Below are 22,520 nucleotides of genomic sequence, written 5' to 3' on the forward strand. Positions count from 1 at the left end.
TTATTTGTTAATCTTTATTTATTTAATTACAAACATACTTACAATTACATTTTTATGTAGGTGGAGTCGGTTACTTCGTTCTTATCCAAGCGACGACAATGTGATCAATTCTGCACTCCCATTAATTATAAATTGTTCACACTACCGCTGCCTGGATTCGAACCCGCAACCTAAGTCTAAATGGACAGACAGTCCAAGGCAAACGCATTAGACCGTTCGGCCATTTAGGCTCATTTAACTCATATATATATTACAACTTTTGACTTTATACTTGACTTTCCTTGTAGATAATTTACTATTTTGTAGCTGTATCCTTTTAACAAAAATGTATATTACTGCAGCGTAGCGTTGAATATAACTGCAATTTATAAGAGAATGAATATTCTTGAAGAATATTCACAGTATCTTATATTATCCGTACGTAGTAGTGGTATATTACGAATGTTTTTTCCTTATTTTGTTAAGTTTCATCTAAACTATCAAATTACTCTTTTGTTTCACATTAAAATTTCATGAACAAAACAATAAAATAATTATACGTATTCTAAAATGTTGGTTAAGATTTATTATCTAATTACTGTTAAGTATAATGAATAATTTAACTTATTTGTACTTGTTAATTATTGTATACATACTTACCTTCTTTTTCTTTAAAAGTTCATTTTTTATCAAATATTTGAACACATAAATATAATTAAAATTGTATATAGTTTAAGTACATGTTTGGCTCATAATTAAAAGAGAATTTGTGGTATGAAAAAATATCCGAAATGGATTATACATACCTCAAATACGTCACAGACAATTTTTTCTTTATGCATCGCTACCTTCCCACAACGCCCTTGCAAATTCTACACTATTTTTTTTAGATTTCCCGTATTAGTGTAATCAAATTAGCAAAAACTTTCGTCAATTTTTGCATAATTCGGAGAAAAAATTGCCTTAAGTAGGTAATTATGATGGTAAAAATGGTCTAAAATGAATGGTAAAAAAGGCCTAAGTCAGTTTTTTGCTTCGGACATCGATGGATTGGGTTTAAAAAAAAAAGAAGTTTTTAATAAGCCATAAAAAGATTGATCCAGGGGCGACCTCGCAAATTGCTAAAAATCAGCGATTTTGCTCGAAATTTCAAAAACTTGCTCTTGTTCTTCTAAGAGCTGAAACAATTATATAAAATTTGACATATTGAAATATTGTATAAAATTTTTTCGATTTTTCTAGCAATAATATTGTTAAACATGTTAAACTTACAAAATTAAAAGAAGAAAACCGACAAATGCGGTTTTTTCCTTGTAACTCACTCAAAACGATTTTCTCAAACCAAAAATTTTAAAATCTACGGTGGCTACGATGCCACAGATAAGAACATAGATAGACAGGCACACACAGCGGTCAAACTAATGACATCTACCTCTTTTGTTCGGGAGTTCCTTGTTCAAGACAATGAATATTTTCGTTACAAGCTGTTACAAATCTATCTCTCTTAAAGGAGCGGAAACGAAGGTTTGTTACAAAGATTGAGCATTATCATGGATGATGTCCAAAAACTTTAGTAAATCGACCGTAACTTTTTCACCTCAGGTACTAAATTTAAGGTAAACACTACTGATACATCTATGTATTAACTGAGACAATGTTTGCAGATTATACAAAACACTCGTATACAAAGAAAAACCTTATTTGCATCAGCTTTGTTATTTATTCCACCTAGTTTCAATTTTTATTTTTCATAAACATTCTCTCCTCTGATTTTCTTATTATGCAGAAGCAGTAAGTAATATCTCTCTACCTCCTCTCTAATAAAAATGTAGAAAAGAAAAATAAATTTTTTTAATCTAATATTTTAAAATAATCAACTTATAAGAAATAAAAACAAGTGAAAACAAACAATTGACTGAGTTAATTGTTGAAATACCATGCATAGTCAGTGTTGATTTCTTTATCACATTACACATACAAACATGTGACACATACATAACTGATAATCAAGTACAGTACATATTATAAAATTTCCGTCTAATTTGCGCCCTCACGGGTAAACAGTGATGTTTACGAAAAAATGTTTCAAACAGAAGTTGTTAAATTTTTGATAAGGAACGTTTTTTACATTTAAACTTTTGTTCTATCTCTAACGGTTTACAAGATGGGTCCGACGGACCCAAGACCCAATTGACCTATGATGCTCATTTACTCATTTATGAACTTGACCTCACTTTTTACGTCCTGAGTACGCTGTAAAAATTTCAGCTCGATATCTTTTTTCGTGTTTGAGTTATCGTGTCCACAGGCGGACGGACGGACGGACGGACGGACAACCGGAAATGGACTAATTAGGTGATATTATGAACACCTATGACAAAATTTTTTTCCTAGCATCATTATTTTTAAGCGTTACAAACTTCAGACTAAACTTAATATACTATGTATATTTCATATATACATGGTATAAAAATAAGTGTATAAGAAATATAATATTTTGAATAATAATAATATGCGCAGAAGAAGCAAAAAAACGCTTAATTGCAAACAATATACCATAATATTATACTTTTAAAAAAGAATAGTTGCAGCATCCAGTAGAGCTATCAGAAGATTTTTCTCAACCAACTACAACTACTCACTACAATTCATTGCTTTGCATATACTACAGAGACAGGCAATTTACTTGCTTCATTCCAGTATTATATAATATTGCTAGCAAAGAAACTCGATAATCATTTTAATGACTGGATAATATATTACTGTCGTGGAAAATAAAATTTATTCGAATATGGAAAAAGTTTTCATTTTTACGGTTCTATCTCGGAGCAAGTTATTTCAAGAGAAAAAATATCTGGAATCCATTTTCTGAAAAAAATTGGTTAACCATTGATCAAAAGGCTATATTTGAGACGTGAACTTCATTAGTTTTCTATATCGGTAATCGAAAGTATCAAGGTTGATTTCGTAAATAGATGTCAAAAATATAATTTAGCGAACTCATTACAGCCAAGATTAAAATTCTGATTAAAGTTCTGATATTCGTAGTAGTTAATAAGGCCAAATAAAATCAAAGGCGCTTGATCTTTCATGGTCAAAAATATCAAGATCATAAGAATTCACTTATACAGTCTGAAAAAAACCGAAAAAGTTACACTTAATTTTTGTGTTTTATAACTGTGAGATACTATTAAATTCTTACTCCGGCCTGCGTCGATAATAAGAGATAGCTGATTAATACTTCTGAATCTTAATATGAGTATATGGTGCTTAGAAATACGAAACGAATTTATTGAGATGAGGAAAGATATTAAAGGAGTTACAATATCCATTTTATAACAATCAGGCCAGGAATTGGGAGACTGTATAATCTTGGGCAGCTTTTTGTATTTTTGAAGCAAAAACTATCCCAACATTTGTTTAGAGTTTATGAAGCTCCTGATAAAAAATATTCACAATCCTAGCCAATTTCTTCCTATGCATGCAACAACCGCTTAAAAAATGAACAACTGCCACATTAATTTTAATTAACAGATTATTATTACAAACAAGCATGATAAGACGCTTTCATTATTTCGTCCACTTGGAATTTGAAATCTAGCGCCATATTCAAAGAAGAAGATTAATTCTTTCTCAGTCCTCATTCCGTTCGTTTGAATGTTGGACAAAATAGCCAATCAATTTGAAGGTTGTGGCCAAGTTAAAATTATCATCCCATCTGAAAGATATGTCCCCAGTTGTAAAATTTTTCGTAGAGGACAAAGTTATTAATCATTATCTTGATAACAATCCCTCGAACTTATGTTCATACCAGAATGTAGAAAGCCAAAATGTATCCCGGTTCTAGACATAATTCGTACTAACGAATTTACCCATCGTGGGTATTCACCCACAATAATCTGATAATATTACTTCACTTGCATATACTAGTCTAAAACATTCACAAAGTATTTAAAGTCAGTTATTGTACATGGAGTTCCTATACTCAGGCACTTGTTTATCTGAAGCCATACAGTAATGTTGGATTGAGCTGAGGAATGGATGGATAGATGGATGGATGGATCGTAGCATCTCATCGTTGTGTTGCATTTTAATGAAATGAAAATAATCTCTTGTTATAAGATGATGTAGTGTTTGTGTCTACTATACTATACACTAGTGGTGTGACGAATGTTCGTATTCGCATATTTTTGTACTCTGCATATGTGAATTATAGGCCATATATTCTTTTAACTTACACGATAATATATTCGAACCAAGTACAATTTTATTTTTCATCAATAGAATGCATGACTTTAAACTAAAATCAATCTCTTTCATTGAAGTAATGACTTTGTTTATTTAACTTCAGTGATCATGTATCAATGAATTCATATTTTAAATTCAATCCCATTCTATTGTAAATAAAAATATTTAAATGTACTTGTTCCAATCATTAGGAAATTGTTTAAAAGTATTTTTACTTTATTCCATTATGAAACGGCCAACTTCGGGATGAGGTTGTCATTATTTAAATTTTTTTTTCATTGTTTGTTTTTAATGGACTTTTACAGTTTATTTTTAGTGGACTTATACGATGGACTCTTTTTCGCTAATGAATTATATATAATATATGATATTAACTTCATTTGATAGTTAACATTCGTTTTTGTGAATATTGACTATAAACTTTGCCATTCGCATTTGCGAATGTACAAAATACAACCATTCGTTCCATCACTACTATACTATGAGCTAGCTGCCTTTCATTCAATCAAATGATGAGTACAAAACTAAGATGCATTCTTCTACTTAGTTTTTTCTTCTATAGTCTCTCATAAACTCAATTTATATGTACTACGATCTTAAAAAATATGAATAATAAAGATAAAGAAAAAAAATCAGTTTGAATGTTGTTATCACATTCATTTCAGACCAGTGTTGGAATGAATCAATTTGATTCAGGGATTAAAACATTTTATCTGAGAATACTGAGAATACTGTAGCAAATATGGCATTTAAAATGGGAATTAAAAAGTGTAATATGCTTTTTTAATGAGCCTAGCATAAAATTTTATATACAGGGTGTTCTGTTTTTGACTGCAGAAATCCATCTTACCAAAATAAGCTCATCAAGAGCAACAAAAAAACTCTTTAGGCCTCAGATCCAAATTTGGGAGATACGAGTATGACAAAAATAGATAAATTTGTTCATTCACTGACTATCGTTCGATAACCACGAGCCAATGATAATCAGTAGACTTCAGTAGGTTTCAGTTAATAATGGAAGGGATTTTTAAAAAAAAGTATAAAATGATTTAATTGGATTTGGTCAAATTATCCCACTTTTTATATTCTTATTATATTATTGACAGAAAACGAATATTATTGTGAGAAAATAAATTATTGCTACTTAAAATTTAAATAAAACTTGCACCACAAAAATGTTGGTAATCAAATGAATCGACTCTTGAATCAGATAGGTTTTTTCCAACACCCATCTACCCATATTTTAAGTAAGTAATGAGTGTGTTGATTGAATTTAAAAAATATGCAAAAAAAAACCTGGTGGGTGTATCGTTGTTGTAGGCAAAACTGTTTTTTTTTTTTTTATCTTTTATTATACTATCAAGATTTTTTTCTTGTTTTTTTTTTTATTACAAGATTTTTCTTTAATGAGATTTTAGTGTATTTTATTATAATAAACTGCATAAATCATTTAATTAAAGAATAAAAGAGAGAAAACAATATCATAAAAATTCTCTTCTATTTACCTTGAAAAAATATTTTTATTATTAAACTCGAACTTGTTATTCATTATGTGAAAATATTCATTATCCTTGTTATCCTTGAGCTTTTAATTATTTTATTCATTACCTGATGTAATAATATGGCCTATTAGGATACCGTGGCATAGGTGGCAAGGTGAGAATAATTAATCACATGAAAATAATAATCCTTAGTTTTTATATAGCAAAGAGTAAAGTAGGTGGAGGAACGCCTAAATCAACCGTAGCGCTGTTATCCTATACAAATTACAATAAATCTTGCGTTTATTTAAATTATGACTATAACTCTCAAAATTTGGGTCATACTTTTCAAATTTGTGGTCAAAAATAACCTAGCTTAAATAGGTTTCAAGAATATGGAGTCCTCGTCCCGGAATTAGGCACATAAGTGATAGAAAGCGAAAAACTGAAATCGCATCTGAAAGTGAATGACCCAAAATTAGTGGGTTTCAAAAAAAAATTCCAATAAGATCGGATCCAATTTGCCTGTGTTATCAAAAAAATCGAATTTTTTAACATTATGACGTCATCAAAATCCAAAAAGTTTTATTTTGCTCTATCACATCCAAACTTTATCCAATTTTGATAAACCAAGTATGTAATCCTACTAAATTGGGGTCATACCATTCAAATTTGTGATTATAATTAACCTAACTCTAATAGGTTTTAAGAATTTGTGGTCCTGGTCTCGGAATTAAGCATATAAGTGATAGTTAGCGAAAAATTGGCATCCCAGCTGAAAAGAATGACCCACAATTAGTTGGTTTCAAAAAAAATTCCAATAAGATCGGATCCAATTTGCCTGTGTTATCAAATAAATCGAATTTTTTTACTTTATGACGTATTCAGAATTCAAAAAATTTAATTTAATCACCAAATTATGATATTTATAATATTGTACATTAATGAGCGCCTTTTACATGATTATTTACTAACTTTTTGTTTTACGTACAAAACACGCCCTAGTTACGGACCTAGTAACCTGATCAACTAATTTTCATCTACTCTACTTTATATTCTTTAATCCACTAAATGAAAATTCTAATTTTGTTTCTCTTTTGTTACAGCACCTGTATTAAGCAACTTAACCGATGAAATGTTAGAAAAATATTATTTTAATAATAATGAACAAATGCCAGAAATAGTACCAACTGTTGAGTTTGGCACAAATGGACATAATGGTCAAACAACACATCATATAGCACGTAAAGAGGAAGTGACGCCAGCAACAAGTCCAACAAGTAATACACAAGCATATATTGGATTAATTACTGGTGCTTTGGCAATGGTTGTATTATTATTGGCATGTACTGTGTTCTTAATGATACGTCGTGGTCGTAAGAAAGTGGCATTATTACATAAGCATACAGCACTTGTATCGAGTAGCACTAAACCTGGTGTAACCATAAATATGAAAGATTTAAAAATGAATATGTCATCAACACCAATCATCAATAATGGTTTATCACGATCACGGTTATCAGTGAAAAGTCGAAATGGTAATAATGGTACAATTACAGCAAACGGTGGTACAAAAACAAATATTTATGGGCATGTAGCAGTTGGAGAAGAATCTGATTCGGAAAATTCTTCGGTATATCATGAACCATACAAGCTATTGCCATCAGGAAATCAAGAATATGGATGTTTACTTACAAAAGATGCTTTATCGTCAAGTAAAAGTGGAGAATATACAGGTAAGATAAAATTTGCACAAAATACTTCGTTTTATTTAAAATATGACTCATTTTCAATTTTCAAATTAAATATATAAAAAATTAATTAAATTAACTTAAGAAATTGTTAAAATATGAGACGAAATTGCATAAATAATATGATATAGCGGCAAACAAATTACATTTTCAATTTTTCTGAGATTCATATTTTGAGAGATGATTTTTATACGCTGTATACATGAAATATATATCAAAGTATACTAAGTTTTGTCCCAAATTTGTAACGCTTAAAAATATTGATGTTACGAACAAAATTTTGGTATAGGTGCTCATGAAATCACCTATTTAGTACATTTTCGATAAAAGTGAGTTTCATTTCGTAAATGACCAACATAAGTCAATTGAGATTAAGATCCGTAGTTCCACCTATTTTGTAAATCGTTAGAGATAGAACAAAAATTTAAATGTAAAAATGTTCCTAATAAAATAAACATTCTTTTTGGGTTGGAAACAAACAGTATAAAAGATAGGGAGTTAAAAATTTTAAGGTAGCATCAACTAGTGGTGTATTGAAAGATTCTCGAAAAACAAAAAAAAATTCTAGAGAGTTCTAAAGATAATTTTTGAAGACCAAATATATAGAAGAGCAAGTATTTCAAAAATTAACTCAGTTGATTGTTTTTTAATGTATTCATGTTTATACATTTCCATATATTCAGTTTTTTCGGCAAATAAGGAGTTTTTTTTTTAAACCAAAGAAAACTATTTATTCAAATTCAATTTCACATTCACATAACAAAAAAAACTTTCATTATCAGTTTCCATTTCTCTAACATTGAAAATACAATTGAAAAATCAGTATTTAACGTCTATTATAAGAAAAACAAAAAAAATTCTAGACGACTTTAATCGAAATTAGTCGTCATAGTAAGATAATAATTTAAAACATCCACTACACCATTTAAGTACAAAAACCATTAATTTACATTGAAAATCAATTTAGTCAAAGTATAACATGTAAAAATAAGTAAACGTAAAAGAAATTTGATTAAATTTGAATTGATTTACAGAAAACAACAAAAAAAAGAATCTAATTTTTTTTACTTGTTTTAATGTGAAAAACAATTTACCCTCTGAAAAATGTGAAAAATTTAGTTGTACCTCCATAAAATAAATAAGACAATATGTACGTGGACAAACTGTACATCGATAACTACGTTTTTACTAGCTTTCTGTTTTTACTAGCTTTCTGTTTAGAAAGTAATTGTTTTCATCTCGAAAAATGATATTTAAAATTCTCATATATAAGATATTTTTCAATTTTAATAACTTAAAATTTAATATATATATATCACTTTGAACTATCGAGAACCCGTACGTGTAAGGGGAGGAGGGTCACCACCAAATGGCTATTTTTGCCTACAATGTCTCTTTTTTGCCTCGTAACAATTATATCGTAAAACTTAAGATACTTAGCATAATGACATCAGATTATATACCCAAATAATGAAGATTGGTAAATTTCAAATATTAAGTTATAAGTATATGTTTTCTTTTCCAAAACATTTGAATTTTCCGCCGAGTTTCATAAAATTCCAAAACAAAATTCTTTTTTTCCGTTTTTCTCGATTTTTTCAAAAGCCCCTTTAAAAAATTTAAAAAATTTTAATCCAAAAAGTACAAAAATCGGGTGCATTTGTTGACTGGTCGAATAGCTTTTGAGATACGGACTAAAACCGCTCCCAATATTGGGATATCTCAGAAACTCCGCATCCAATCATTAAATTAACCTGATTTTTATACATTTTGGATCAAAATTATCCATCCATCGAGCTTCATCAAATTTCAAGACAAAAATTTTGTTTCCCCATTTTGAAATCGAAAAATTTTTGTATCTACTCCAATTTCGATAAAACTCAGTATTTAAGGTTATTTTGACCCAAAAAGTACAAAACTTTTCAGGCGCATTTGATGACTAAAATCGATCCAAATATTGCGATATGTCACCCAATAAATATTCTTGAGTCAAAAATCTCAATACTGAATATAAAAAAATTAGTATTTGACTGCTTAAAAATTTTCTAGAACCCAAAAAATTAAGAACTAGTAGTTCTTTACAGTGAACCGTAATATTCTGAATCAGTAACTCATCTGGCCTCCAACAGCTGTATCCACCAAAGCTTGTTTAATGTTTGGACTTGTCTCTTTTTACTTCTATGAAAATAGATTTTACTTTGTTTTAAATGTCTTTTGTTTATTTACCATTTTCATTCTGTCGTGTAGGTAAGAGTACGTTTTTCTTCTACTCATTACGTTACTCATTACGTTACTCATTACGTTACTAACAAAACATTTACAATAAATAAAGAGACAGTAAAATATATTATTGTACCTGAAATTGGAAAGCAGTAGTTGTGTGCTTCCAGCTAGCTAGAGCTATAAATACTATTACTTCTGTTTTACTCGTTATTCACGCAGGGGTTAAAAGTAATTTAACTAACAAAGTGTATATACGTGGAATATAATTAAGAAGACAGTTAACGATTATACAAATAAAAATCAAAGTCTGTTTACCTTTTTTTTCTTCTTTCCACTATGTTTCACATCTTCTTTTGTCATTTGTACCTTAACTTTCTTGTTTTTTAGTTGAATAATTAGTTTAGTAGAGTAATGGGTGGTTATAATTCACTTAGATTCAATTTTTAGTTTATTATTGTCTCGAAAAAATTCTTTAAAATTAATCAATTTGGCTTATTTATCGTTGGAAAAGGGAAGCATACGTTTAAATCGAAACACAAAACAAACTAACAAAATTTTTTTATACTTTGTACCAAGCTATTAGAATACTATCTACCCATACTAATTTTTTCAATAAATACCATTTTACAAGTTTTTGTGTCAACTGAACTGAACGAACTGTTGAAATTTTTCAGAAAAATATGTTTTTCTCAAAATTGAAGTTGTGTATTGGGCTAAACTTTACCACCTTTTTTTATGATCATAATATTTTTCGAAAATTTATCACAGAAAGTGGAAATATGAGGTTACAGGGGTTTTCTTGAGATTTTGAGGTTATTTTGCTATGTTCAGGATTCGATAGCAGGCAAGGTTGTTTTAGAAATTTTCAACAAATAGTTTTTTTTTATTCGTCTCAATCCGATCAATAGAAGGAGAGATATTCAAGAAAGCGTTTTGCTAAGAAAACAATGTATACATAAAAATTGTGCGCAGAAAGTCCCGCATCGTTCCAGAACCGAAAAAGTCATTTTTTTCTAACTATTTTCAAGAAATATAGCTCATATTAAAAATAATAATAATTTTTCTTCGTTTTCGGAAAAATCATTAGGTTTTTGTCATCTTTTTCAATTCCAAATCAATTAGCACAAATTTAACAATCGCATTTACATCATGTACTTATTTTGTCATGAGAAATTAAGAAACTCAAAAATTTCCTTAAAACTCTTTTTCTAACAAACAAAAAAATGTCATTCAAATTTTCAAAACTTTGAAAATCCTTCTTAATTAATTGAATGGTATTTTCTTTCTATGCTTAGGGATAACAATTGTACTACAACTTTACCCTACTTACTTTTAACAGTTTTGACTTAGTTTTAAACAGTACACCTACTTTATTCATTTCAGAATATTCATCATACCTCTCTTCATGCAACAACTTTTATTGTCATTTGTTTCAACTTTTAAAAAATTTTTCATAAAAAAATCATTTTAATAATACATTTTTTATTTAATTTCTTACATATTTTTTTTTTTTTTTTTTTTTTGTTGTTTTCCGTTCATAGAACAAAAGTTTATTGTTTGTTACTAAAACTTTTTTAATGTAAAAAGCCGCCTATGGTTACTACTAGAGTACTATATATAGCTCCACCATAGTACAATGTATATAGAGCTCCATACTTAGTGCTAGAGCATACATAGTACACAACTAAAAAACACCACCACTAAACTAATATTTAAATTCTTTTTATAATAACATGTTGAAAGTTTTTTAATTTATCTTTGCCTAAAGAATGAATGAAAGATGGCGAATAAACGACATACATAAAGAATAAGGAACATGCTTTTTGTATATATGACCTTTCAGGGTCATGCCAATTATTTTCTGATTGAGTTAATATTATAAAGTCCAATTCTACATCCAATCTGCTACCAATTATTTATTATGTTAGCATTCATGTTTCATTATACCAAAAAAAAGACATATTTTCGTGAATGTTTTACAACTTTTTATACCATGTATGTAGGAAATATATCAAAGTATACTAAGTTTAGTTCCAAGTTTGTAACGCTTAAAAATATGTATGTTATGAACAAAATATTGGTATAGGCGTTCATAAAATCACCCAATGAGTCCATTTGTGGTTGCAGTCTGTCTCTCTGTCTGTTTTTAAGCTCAGGACTTAAAAAGTGAAGTTGAATTCGTAAAAGGGGCAATATAGATCAATTGGGTCTAGGGTCCTTATTACCCATCTTGTGAATCGTTAAAAATAGAATAGAAGTTTAAATTTAAATTTCTGACGATAAACGATTTCGTAATCAAAATTGACCAACTGTTTGTTTTCACTTGTTTACAACGCGTTTTAAACTTGATAGAATTCCTAATTTGTGAGTCTGTAAAGTATTAAGTCTCTAAAACTTCATAATACAATAAGTACAAAAGAGTAGTATGAAAGTGGTAACTCTACCGACTCCATGCTATCTTTCTCCACACATCGATTTGTCGAATCATCTGCCTTAGCAATCCCCTCGAGATTACCATGTATGGGAGCCCATCTGAAATTGTCTGGTCTGCAACATGAAGTATTTTCTTTCAACTAATCACTTTGTTTTTAGATATTATTAATGACCCTAACTGTCTTGGTTGTCTGACTTTCCAGGTAATTTATGATGTTTCCAAGTTTTTCTCTTTAAGCATGATTGTCTCTTGCCAAGTTCCATGATTCCTTACTTCTTAAACGCTACACCAATTCTCTAGTTGAACAATTTTTGGATATTCAAAGCTTTTGAATATAAGCCTACTATGGTTTCCTAAATATCTTTTTGAGGTGACTACAATAATTTTATATCAGGAAATGCATAAAATTTGCTCGTTGCATGATTGTGTTGTGTTGTGTATGTGGGTGCCTTAACGTTATTGTACCTAAATATATAGTTTCGTATAGTTTCGAAGAATAAAATTATTATTCTTATATATTCTAGTTGCGAGCTTTACATATACACTATTTTAATATGGCTACAACCTCTGGCATTTTCTTAAAACTTAGCATTATTATTATTATTATGATTATCATTCCTATTCTTATTCTCAACTCATTCGAAACTGTTTCGTCCAACATTTTTTTTTTTAAATAAATTTATTTTATAGTTCATGATTCATAATTGCTTATAAATTGTATTTGTTTGTCGATAGACACTAAAATAAGACTTTTTCTATTATTATTCAGAGTGAAACTAATTAAAAAAAACTAAATTCCAGACGGCGGGTAGTAAAGCTACTAAGCTCCTCATTTATTTATTGTTATTCATTTGGGATTTTTGTCTTTTCTGAATATATGCATACAGAGATAAGAAAGGGAGCTTGGAAGTAGAACTGGCACTTTTTTAACAATAACTCCATTCACATATGAATTTTATATACTCCAACTCATGCTAGTTGGGCTGATCTACACAAAAGGAGTTGGAGCTACTAAAAAATTTAATTCCCTTAAAAGCACTTGCAGAACATTAATTTAACCTACATACGAATTTTCAAACATCTAGTTCAATTTCCGAAAATATGATATTTCAATTCAAAAAAGGATATAAAAGTGCTGGAAAGTAAACAATCTCCAAAAGAAAATTCCTTGAGACTCTCTGAATGAACATACAAATTTTAAAGCTCCATCTCAATTTAAAGGGGTTGAGAAGATGGAAAGGGGTTCAGATTTCCACTCTTCTCCTAATTGCAAAAATCCGCAGGTGCTTTGTATCATCTTTCTGTCTGGGAAAAAACGTATACAGTCCTCTTTTGGCAATGATCCTCAAAATCGTTTCAGTTTGGCGGAGGTTCTAAGGAAAATGGTAATTTAATGGAGAGTGTTTCAAGTTCGAGTTAAGGGCTCCGTATCCGAAAAATTTCGCGGGGTGTTTTCAATTTTGTAAATTTCATATAGGTTTTTTTTTTGTTCTGCTCTCTTTTAGAGAAACTGCAAAAAAATGGTTGGTTCAATATTAATGGTACGAAAGTACTTAGTCTTTGAGAAATTTCCATTGTGCATGAAAAACTTTGGAGTGCATTTTTACTGCGTTTCTTTGATGTTACATGATTGTCGAACTCTTTTTTATTTCAAAAAATTAATACCCTATATTTACTCACGATAAAAATTGCAAAGGTAATATATTTCTTTCTTTGTGCCTTGAATATTATACCAACCTTGTAAAAAAGTAGATCACACAGCCATTCAAAATTCACAGAATACATTACACATATAAGATTATAATTTACGGTTGTTTTGTATCATTAAAACTCTAAACACACCTATCGATCGAAATGTCAAACAGAGAATTTCAAATATTACAAAATATTACTTACATATATATATATATATATATATATATATATATATATATATATATATATATATATATATATATATATATATATATATATATATGATGATCTTTGAAAATGATTCTTCTCCCTAATAAAATAAATGATTGTAGGAAATCTTGTTAAAAATTACTGATACGGTAAAAAAAAATAATTCATTTGGAAATAAAAAAATATATATGTACGTATGTCTTATTGAAAAAAAATAATACTGAAAAAGTAAATAAAAATACGCGGAATAGAAAAATATAATTTGAATAACATACGGCTAAGGACTACAGCAAGCTTGTAAAAAATTGAAATAAATTTATAATTCTTTATATATTTCAATCATATTCATAATGCTTTGCACTTTACTGAATATTAAGCTTTTTACTTTCTATAGGAGAAAAATATATTATTAAGTCTTTGAAATCATCACAAGTCCGTCAAAAAAATTCGTTGCGAAGATCATAAATGTTGTATTTGCCTTGAAAATCCTTTCAAATGAAAAACGATCATTCGAATCCTCGTTTTATTTAAAAAGAAACGTACTTCGTCGCTAGCTATCCCTCATTGCGTGAGGGGTATTGTTATTGAGCAGTGGGCGGTATGGTCGTAAAATGACCCATATTCTAGCCATTTTTAACTCTTACAAATCTCAGCCTTTTATTTAGAACCGCTTCAATGTAATTTAAGATAATCTAAACTTTTTCCCATTATCATCCAGAGTGTAACATTTTAATATGGTTATAAGAACGTCGGTAGATAACCAATAAAAAAATAACTTTGTTCAACTTCATACAAAAAAAATCAAGTCCTTTATCCAAAATTGCCCTGGCCGTGATACATACCTTTTAGGTCCCCTATCAAACGCTGCAACTTTGATTTAAGCTATTTTTAACCCTCGAACCAAATAAATGGGTTTTATTAGTTTGACCATTATGTGTGTGTGTGTGTGTGTCTGTCTGTCTGTGGCATCGTAGCGTCTAAACGGGTGAACCGATTTAGATTTTTGTGTTTCGTTTGAAAGGTAATATAATGGGGAGTATTCTTAGCTATGTTTTAAATGCGAGTTTAGGATTCCGTACCCGAAAAAACTGAAAAAAAAGGCGATGATCTTGAAAATCGGTTCAGTTTGGAGAAGGCTCTAAGAAAAAAGTTAATTTAATGGAGAGATTTCTTAGCTATGTTTCAAGTGTTAAGGATCCGTACCCGTAATGTTTTTCGGGGGTTTTTGAAATGTTGTAAATTTACATGTATTTGTTAACTACAAAACGAGTTATTAGCCATACTAGATCCAATCTGTTTATTAAAATGATCCACCCTGTATAGGAAACACCGAAAATATAATAATTCAGCTTCAAAATTCCACAAACACTGTGTACATTTGAATATGCTATTAGTTAAAGTAACAATTCAACAAAATTTAACCATCCCTCGTATTTATACTACCCCCTCAAATGAAACCATTTCCTCTTCAAACCACCTTATCATCACCCACCCATTTATAAATTTTTGGTATGATACTCCACCTGACTGTTACATTGAATTGAATCTCGTTTTACTTACCTACCATTCCACGTAATACATAAAGAAAGTTATAACTAAAGTTTGAAACATTGTTAAATTAAGCCGCTAGAGGGCATATGAGACTAACATACATGTATTATTTTATATGGAAGAAGTATTCAATTAATTACCTGAATATGCGTTGTCTACACACACAGCTAGCTCTACATAGCTCTACACAAGGCACAAGGCAGCCAGGTGGGTAACTTACTTGCTTGAATTAATACAAGATTTTCTCTTAAATAATAATATTTTACTGATATAATAATAATAATAATAATAATGGAGTATGAAATAATATATCTACACATAAAGACTACGTACCATAAAACTTTTCTGTAAGGCAAATTTATATTTTGTTTTTCAATTACGTTTTTAAAAGAATCGTCTTGCATTTTTGTGAAATGGAAAAAAGGTTATTGTTCTTTTTTAAATTATTTAACACTAGCAGTCCCGACCACGCGTTGCTGTGGCTGGGTCTTCAATACAGAAATATAAACTTCAAAAATTGAAAAAGTAAGAACAATTGAATTTCACTGTATTTCGTTTATTACAAAATAAATTTAGGTTATACCCAACGTGGTGTTTATGCTATTTAATTGTATTTTATATGAAAAGTTTGTTTTTTTAACATAACGCCATCTATTGAATACTTACTCAATCCAGTCAACATATATCGCCATCTGTTAGAATCGTTTAGAGCTAACAGTTAATTGTGACTGTCAAATAATCGACAAATAATTTGCAATAAAATAATATTATCCTACCTTTCAAGTTGCATCAAATTGCACACGATGTGCAAATCAAATTTAAAATCGGCTCAGGAGTTTAGAAGTCCATCGCGGACAAACAACGTAACACGAAATTGTGGCATGTCATTTTACAAAATTTAGCTCATAATCACAAAATTTAATACCAGCTTTTTGTATTCTACCATCAAGGAATACACAAGTTACTTCCCAGTTCAAATAAATCTGCAAATTACACAAACGGCAATGATGAAATTTGATTGGCGCTTGGTAAGCAGTTTGTTAAGCATGTAAAATATAAATTGGGATTGTTTTTTCCCCTCCCACACACAAAAAATAATTAAAATATTTAATTGAAAAATATAATTTTTTTTTCAAAATAAATTCAAAAAATAAAATTAATATGCGTAAAAACTAACTAAATAAAAGGCTTTGTAATTGTGATACTTTTATTTATTAATTAACTTAATTAAAAGTTTCAAAAGTTTTTTTTTAATTATTAAATTGACTCTTGCTATTACTAATTAATTAAACAGTTTTTTATAACCATCAAATTAAATTAAAAAACGTCTAAAATTTCAATAAACACTCTTATAATTTCTATCTCATTAAAAATAAATAAAAATTTATTTACTTTTGTTACTTGATAGATATTTATCAAAATCAAAGGTGAAATTCTAGACTTTATGGAATATGAGAAAGGATAAACAAGGTTTTACAAAAGTTTAATGGTTTTATATGGAACTTTGAAGAAAAACAGTATCATCACATTCCAACTAATTACGATGTAGTAATAATAATATTTATTTCTATAAATAAGCTACAAGCGAATACGTTAGGAGGATAAAAGATGGATTCATGAAGGTATGTGAAGGAAAGATATATGTTGGATTTCGAAGATCGATGTTTAAAATCAATTTTGTACATAAAAAATTAGATATTTTACTTAACAGGAAAAATCATTTGAATTCAAAACAACTATTTTGTAAGACTTTGTCACAAAAAATTTTTTTGAAATATATTTAGAAACGTTTATTATTTATAGTAAACGCTGTCATGTTGGGTATGGGGGTATGGGTATGGAGGTTAGCGGGCCATGCTTGAGGATCGCGCCTCGAAGCAATGGTTCAGAGCACCTAGCCAAGTAGACCCTTGTACTCTATCCCCGCTACGCTTTTTAGTGGCTATTATAACCAACTGATGTACTGAAACCCAGGATTTGTCTAGCGCTGAGTTTCCTAATTTTTTCTGGTTCGACTATGGCCGGACCAAACCATTTCCTTCGCTGCTGTATGAGCGCCGGGCAGTAACAGAGAAAGTGGATCGATGTTTCTTTTGAATTTTCTCCGTATCTGTCACACGCGGGAGATTGTCTTTTTCCAATCTGATGTTGGAACTTGTTCAGATTATCATGCTCTGTGAGATGTCACTTTACGATGACTCTAATATCAGCTCTGTTTAGTTTCAAGATATCCTCTGCTCTGTTACCGAGCGAGTTTCCTTCACCCAACAGGCTTTTGGCGATTCGCCCTCCCTCGTAGCTGATCCATGCCTTTAATTGTTGGATTTTGAGACTATCTCCTAATTTGTTAAGACCTTCTTGACGCTGTCATGTTCCTGTCGGAACAAAACTAAAATTTAAATAATATTTTAATCATTAAATTAATTAAATCATTAATTGGTACGGTATTCTAAAAAGCATGTACTTTAGGAATAAAAAGAAAGTTTATATCTAAATTAATAATAGCAATTTTAATAAACTGCGAAACTGCATTATCAAAACAACAAACTAAAGGTACAAAATAAAATAAAAAAAACCTCACAATATTAAGAAGACAAACCAAAGCCAGCTGGGAATTACATTATTTTATTAAATATTGAGGCTGGTTGAGGCTATGCTCTATATTTTGTGTTCAGTACATGTACCAGGTACCAGGTACCAGATACCACACACCTTTCAATACTATTTTCCTAGTATTCTACCTTCCTACCTGCCTTCAAGTAGTATTTTCATCATAAATTCACGAATGTTACACAAAACATACGGTAAACATACCTATATTGTACTACCTTTTTCTACTGTAATGTTATAGCTACGGCTCTGTATATAAATTTTGATGCTTTGTTGTTGGTTCATTTTTCTATCCTTATCATGACGTTTTGTTCCTTTTATTTTCTTTTATTCAATCTAAAAATGAGCATATAAAGGTGTTAACAAAAGTTCAAAAGGACTTATTAAAGAATTTAAATACCAAACTAGATAGAGGTTACTTAGCCCGTCAGCACTCGGTTATGAGCACTTTGCTCATGCTCGATTAAAAACATAAATAACTTTTATTTTTCCATGGTGGTTGAAACTTTTACTACCTTCATTTAATTTTATTTATTTATCAACTAGAGTGATACCCACCCGCCTCGCTGGGTTTAAAAGTAAAGAGTGATAAAGATTGCTCTCGCTTATTCCCTTTCTATAACACTCGAAATAATGGTAAGGATTGTTTTACACAGGTTTTACATATGCATGGTTTTCTATTTTTCTAAATGTATAATAGTTGTAATTATTCATTGAGTATATCAGAAAAGATGGCCGTGAAATAATTTATATTGACTATTTTTATAGAAATCTGTAATTTATGGTAATGTCAAATGACTACTTTTACAGAAATCTGTAATTTATGATAATGTCAAATTAAGTTAATTATATAGAGATAGAGATAGAGATAGAGATAGAGATAGAGATAGAGATAGAGATAGAGATAGAGATAGAGATAGAGATAGAGATAGAGATAGAGATAGAGATAGAGATAGAGATAGAGATAGAGATAGAGATAGAGATAGAGATAGAGATAGAGATAGAGATAGAGATAGAGATAGAGATAGAGATAGAGATAACGAATTTTTCAATCTATCGACAGCTTTAAAAAAGACCTTCAGAAATTTTGAGAATCTCTCTCATCGCGAGAATAAATGTGTAAATAATAAGTGTCAGCTTCGGAAATTTTTGGACCTGTTCGTATACTTTTATTAGTTTAATATAAATCGTAGTCAGTAAATTAAAAAAACTTGATAGAAATGTGGTGAAGTTAGTTAAAATGAAGGCATTGATATTATTTCTCTGCTCTTATATTTTCAGTCTCAGACATCATTCAATACTCACATAATTAATCAATTTTTAATTAGCTAGTGCAATAAATAATTGTATGAAATTGTAATTTACAAAATTGATGAATAATTAACTCGCGAAATATAATTTTTATTCGTAAAATCAGAATTCATCTTCTGAAGTGATAAAAAAAATTTAACACGATTCCCTATTTCATACGAAACGTATTATTCATTAAAACAACTCAAGGTATGCTTCTGATCGTGACCAATATATCTAAACTAACATATTCAAACTGCCATCGTCCAAATATAATCTTAATTTTGTAAAACTTTTAAATCATACAATACCATATCATTTTGACTACTAGAAAAATATTTACATTTTACAAAATTGGTATTTGTATCTTTTTTCTTCACATTGTGTTTTGTAGGTACATAATCATTGTATATATATTTTTCACGGTTCAAGTATTTTTCCTAAAACATTTTCTACGATATACTATTCTATACATAATAAAGAAAAAATAAACATTTTTCTAACATAACAAAATCACGAATTCTACTACATATACATACACCATCATATTACACACATAAATAAATTTATCAGTCTGATAAAATTCTCTTAAAAATTTAATGATGGAAAATATTTAATTGGACCGAAAATCATATTTTGTGTTTAGTTGCTTGTCATAAATATGTGTCATATCATAACCAATCGATTTAATTGCACAAGCATTATTTCATTTCATTCCGCACATTAGAAAATATTTTATCACTATTGCTTTTATATCAAAACCAAAAACAAAGAGGAACGCCGAGGACAGCTAAATATTTAGGTAACGAACTTCGGATTTAGGTAACGGATATTTGTCGGTGCATTAATATCAAAAGTGGACGATTTTAATCTATTTTGACTTACAACTCCTTTAACCAATCAAAAATAAATTGCAGAGTTTGATGGGAGACATCATGTTCTGTCATGATTGGACCTAGTTCTTCGAGTTGCTCTAACAGCCAATTTAGATAATAAAAGATGAGATATAAAATAAGACTTTAAATTAGTAACTTGATCTTACCTTTTAGAATCTAAATTGACTATTAAAATAACCTGGAAAACTAGGTCCAATCTGATGTCAGAAAATTATGTCGCCTATCGAAGTCAGCAACTTTTGTTTTAGTTATTTTTTTATTACAAAATAAACTATTAGCCATAATAGATAAAAATGGTCTAGCCTGTATAAGAAAGGTTGAGAGAAGTTTAAAAGATCCGTGATGGATACATATACGATTCTGAAAAACGTCTTTTTATTCGGTCAAAGAATCAAGACATATCAGTCAAATAGTCAATAAGTAAATCGTCCTAGTCGAATAAGTCATAAACGGTAAGTAGTACAAAAAAAGTAGGTAATTTAATTATCTACAATAAAGGTTATTACCATTTTTGGTCTAAAGTGCACGGTTATGGCGATATAGCCTAAAACGGTTTTCCCTAAATGAAGGCACTTTCCTTGCCTATTTTTGTAAGGATTTTGTGTATTTACATTCAGTACGTGATACTGAACCGATTTAAATAATAAAATAACTCCTGTAAGTTAATGCAGGAAAAAATTTTTCGTAGTCTGAAGATTATTTTTCTGACAATAAAATGAAAGATGATGAAATGGAACTTTATATTTGCTGGTATAAATGAAATCAAATGAGCTAATTTAAAAAAAAAATGATGTACTTCAGTTCAAGCACATTATTTAAACAAGTGTACACAATTATATTTGCTAAACATTATACAGATTAATAAATAAAGTTTTACAATTTTTCTAGGTAAGTATAACAACTTTTCATTTTTTTTTTTTACACTGATTCAAATAAGCATATAGATTGTTAATTTTGTTTTGTACTGTTTAAATCAAATTTACATTTCATTGGTATTGCCGCCAATCATTATAAAAATTGACAAGTCACTCACGTTCATTTGATTTGATTTTTGTAAAAAATATTATATTTTTATTTAATATTCTCGAACTGTGTTGGTTCGTTGTCTGTTGCCTATTTGCAATGTACGGCACACTTCATAGACTTCTAAATAATTTTTATGAAATATAGAAATATAACGTCTAAAAATGCAAAAGTATCATTGAATTATTGAATTGTAAAAATACTGATATACGATAAATTTGATAAAATAATTTAATAATTTTTTTGTTTAAAACAGCATAACGAGTATAACAGGTTGTTAATGACCATGCTGAAATTTTTCTGGTGAAATGACCCACCAGAAAACATGTTGGAAAAGATGCTCCTATGCTCCTATATGTAAACGTATAGTTTTTTAATATAGGAATTCTCAGAAAAAATGTGTTGTGGAATAAAAGTGCTTTAAACATACACCTTCCATTGTGATATTTTGATGCTAGATTCAATATCTTACTCTATATGCTTTAAATCTAAAATATCAGAAGGTTATTAATAAATCATAGTATCATTAATATCATCTTAGTATCAGTTAATAAGAAATTTTAATTAAACGATAAGAAAAAGATCAATTTAACATAAACTCATCAACTTTCTAGTAAAAACCTACTTTAATAAGAAAATGATTGAAATTTGTGATAAGTTTTGTAGATACTATTTCATATATAGATAGATATATGCACTGAATACAGGTTGTTACGGTAATATCAATATATTTATCTTTACATTGAACTTAAGACCTTAATAAAAACTCGAAGTCGATCATCAAATGATGAGCTGTTGACTGATTCGATTTGTTAAAAGTATTTTCAACAAAGTATTCCAATCAACAAAACTTAAGAAAAAGGCCTTATGAAGAGTCACAAGGAACATGTTTTAACCGTTCCAACAATATCCTATCTGACTCACCTTCTTTTCTTTTTCGTCGGGCAATTACACATTATAGTCCGTTTCGGATTCATGATTCACACCTCGACCTTTATCAAAAGTAACAGATTTCGTTCAACCATATCCATGGTAGCGAACAATTCATTGCTGCATTTGCTCTAATAATCTCGACGTTTTTGGCCTTTCGACGTGATAAATAATGGCCATCTATACAATATGCCTGATA

The 22,520-nt window shown here is 29.3% G+C and overlaps 1 protein-coding gene across 1 annotated transcript in view; it reads left to right on the forward strand.

The window, feature by feature from the left end:
* Nucleotides 1-22,520, forward strand: part of LOC123295865 (discoidin domain-containing receptor 2-like) — a 470,079-nt gene that overhangs the window by 390,533 nt on the left and 57,026 nt on the right. The window contains exon 8 of the mRNA XM_044877326.1: nt 6,815-7,444. Coding sequence (XP_044733261.1) covers nt 6,815-7,444 — 630 coding nt within the window. The remainder of the gene's footprint in view (nt 1-6,814; nt 7,445-22,520) is intronic.

This window comes from Chrysoperla carnea, chromosome 3, assembly GCF_905475395.1.
Source record: "Chrysoperla carnea chromosome 3, inChrCarn1.1, whole genome shotgun sequence".
NCBI classification, from domain to species: Eukaryota; Metazoa; Arthropoda; class Insecta; order Neuroptera; family Chrysopidae; genus Chrysoperla; species Chrysoperla carnea.